This window comes from Sinocyclocheilus rhinocerous, unplaced genomic scaffold (genome assembly GCF_001515625.1).
Source record: "Sinocyclocheilus rhinocerous isolate Xijiao unplaced genomic scaffold, SAMN03320098_v1.1 scaffold942, whole genome shotgun sequence".
Classification (NCBI taxonomy): Eukaryota; Metazoa; Chordata; class Actinopteri; order Cypriniformes; family Cyprinidae; genus Sinocyclocheilus; species Sinocyclocheilus rhinocerous.
The window spans coordinates 878,528-881,791 of NW_015627890.1; the positions used below are offsets into that span (position 1 = coordinate 878,528).

The 3,264-nt window shown below is 37.5% G+C and overlaps 1 protein-coding gene and 1 pseudogene across 1 annotated transcript in view; one reads left to right on the forward strand and one right to left on the reverse strand.

Annotated features, from left to right (window-relative positions):
• Positions 1-420, reverse strand: part of LOC107735876 (uncharacterized) — a 1,867-nt gene extending 1,447 nt beyond the window's left edge. Inside the window, exon 1 of the mRNA XM_016547437.1 lies at positions 198-420. Within this exon, the coding sequence (XP_016402923.1) occupies positions 198-420 (223 nt within the window). The remainder of the gene's footprint in view (positions 1-197) is intronic.
• Positions 421-2,380: 1,960 nt separating this feature from the next.
• LOC107735888 (calpain-5-like) overlaps positions 2,381-3,264 on the forward strand; it is a 21,463-nt pseudogene continuing 20,579 nt past the window's right edge.

Consider the following 3,264-nt stretch of genomic DNA (forward strand, 5'->3'; position numbering starts at 1 on the left):
GTTTGTAAGTCTTTAATCAACTCAAATTTCCCATAAATTATTATTATTATTTTTACAGTTTTATTATTATTATTTTTTACAGCATGATGAATTCAGTCAACACTAAATGTGTTTAAAATATTAAAAAATTAATATTTGTGTGTATTTAATAATTAAGAAAACGTAATAAGACTTTTGAATGTTTGTGTGCCGCTCACCTTCATCTCCTTCATCTCCGCACTGAAGCGTCAGCGTTTGTCCTGGATGAATGTGAACTGAGTTTTCAGGCCTGACCTGCAGATGCTTTGTCTGACCCATCAGAGTCTCCCGCGACTGTTCAGAGTTTCTCTCATGTGCTGCAGTTTTAGATTTGAAACCAGTGACACACAGAGAATCCCAGAGGACAATCAAAACCAGCAGAGAACTGATTCTCAACTCCATGGCGTCTAGAAGAAAATGTTCATTAACTACAATGTGTTTTTAGTAACCTTGACAGCTATTCCCAATAGTATTGCATTATTAATAATTAAATAAATATTATTACATAATTACATAAATTCTTTGACCAAAGTAAGACATATTATATATTTATGTACAGCAGCCCCAATGAGTACAAAAGTTCATAGTATGTGTCAAATTAGAGAATTTCTCACTGCTGTCATTTGAAGAATGAAATACATTTAAAACCATGCAGATATATGACATATATATATATGACATAAAGTATAGATCAGCCAGCCAAATACTCACAGAATGAGTGTTGAAGTCTGTAGTTTTCTCTATGAGAGGAGTAAAGTACAGTCCTCACATGACAGCTCTTATATTTCATCTCGTGCTCCATGTTTAAAGATTAACATTTTTCTCTTCAGTAATAGACAGGATGTCATGTGCATGAAAATGCCAGTGGATGATTTCCAAATGTTGATATCATAACAGTTGCAGAATATGAGTTTTAGCCAATTAGTTACATTCTTTGCCACTGTGATAAAATTATGCAGAGGAACAAATGGAAATTGATCATTAATCCAGCACTGTTATTTAAGAAAATAAACATTTGATTGTATCCATTCAGTGCAATACAACAGCAGAAAAGTCATATTTGGGTTGTGGAGAGCAGGGAAAACAATGCTTAAAGGGATAGTTCACCTTCAGTTGTTGGTCCCCATTGACTTCCATAGTATGGAAAAAAAAAACACTATGCAAGTCAATGGGGACCAGCAACTGAAGGTGAACTATCCCTTTAATACAAAGAAATAAATAAGGGTTTTCCTTTTGTTGTTGATGTCAAAGTGTGCATATATACATACTTTATGTATTTCAGAACGAATTTATTCATGATTATATTGCTACTAATAATTTGGCCCAGTGTTTGATCTATTTGAATGCATTTGAAAGTTGTATTTTAAGGACATTTTGTTAATTTGGTTCAGGAAACAAGTTTTAAAACTACTGTAAGATGTAAGATTTGGGTCCTGAAGCAAAACCAGTTGAGAACCACTGATTTAGATTGATATATTCTTTCTTTGTTTTCATAAGGAAAAGGGAAAGAGAAAAATGTCTTTCAGACCATTGGTCTAAATGCGTAGAAATTCAAATTATTTCCAAAGTTCATTAGTTGCTGATCTTGTATGGATGTGGCAGATCACGCCGCCCGCCAGTTTTCAGAAGATTCACACAAAAACGCAAATGTAAATTCGTCCCAGCATTTGATTAAATGAAATGAAATTTGATGAACTCATCGTGACCTGCGCTGTGAAAAGTAACAGGTATCACGTGACACTGTCTGCCATCCAGCCTAAGGAAGGAAAGGAAAGGACGTGACATGTGGCCAAGTATGGTGTCCCATACTTGGAATTTGCGCTCTGCATTTAACCCATCCAAGTGCACACACACACAGCAGTGAGTAGTGAACAAACACACACGCGCACCGTGAGCACACACCCGGAGCAGTGGGCAGGGCGCCCGTGGAGCAGTTGGGGGTCCGGTGCCTTGCTCAAGGGTCTCACCTCAGTCGTGGTATTGAGGGTGGAGAGAGTGCTGGATATTCACTCCCCCCACCTACAATCCCTGCCAGACCTGAGACTCGAACCCGCCACCTTCGGGTTACGTCCGACTCTGTCTATATCCATTAGGCCACAACTGCCCCACATTTTTTTTAATTATTATTATTTTGTATATAAAGTTAAGGAAAAGAGGTTACGTAGGGTATTCGTTTTTACTTTTTTATTTTATTTTTATTATTTTTATTATTATTACCTGAGTAGAGATAACGTCCCGTCTGCCACGCCCGTTTTTAACTGCATGTCACAGTAATCGCAATTCTGCCTGCAGCCTGCTTGTTTCAGTTCTACAGCGATCCTCATTACAACATTCACCACACGGTGGCAGCAGGAACCTTAAACATCAGCACAGTGCGTTAAACTATACATTTAGTGTTTTTCTTTCGTTTGTTGACGTGATTTTCTTAGCTGGATATAGAAAACTGGATCCAAAATGACAGCTAAACCCTAAAGAGCGAGTAAAATGCCATCGTGTTTCTCAGAAAAGTTTGATTCTGTGGCTCGATAACCATTTTCACCCTGTGTTTCCTCTCTGATAAATGTTGCAGAAACACAGCTAAGGCCCCTCCCTCAGAGCCCGGAGAACATGAAACACACGAGGAAATAGACACAAACACACAGGCCGTGGACATGCGTGCGTGTGTGCATTATATGGAGCAGTAAACCATAAGAAGCTTCAGTTCATTCCTCAAACAGGAAGAGTTGTGCAGGTAAATGACGGCGTTTAAGGTTCTTGCAACGTTTCAGATCATGTTTACTGGGGTATTTTTCAAATGTGTGCAAGTGTCTGAGGTGTTCAGTCTAAAAAGAGCCAAAAGGCACCTGACCGCGGCGTTCGAACGCACTGAGTGTTTCTGTTGAGACATGTTTTGAGTTTGCGTGTGTGTGGAATGTTAAAAAGTTACACTGTAACACTCTGCAATGAACTTGATACATTCAAACAGTTCACAGAGTCATGTGTTCTTGAAAAGTTTGAATAGGAAGATTTGTTTAAGTTGTGGTTTCCAAGCCTGAAAAACACATGAATGAAATCTTGTGAGTGCAATCTCTGTAAAATAGTTTTTAAAATTCTTATCCAGTTATCACAAACATTCGCAAAAACTATGGGGACCTTGATTTAGTCCATTTGACACAATGTACATTGTTTTCACATGTTTTACATTCCAAACTTTTTTTTTTTTTTTTTATAAAAAAATTGTATTGGAGATGCTTTTGATTATAAAAA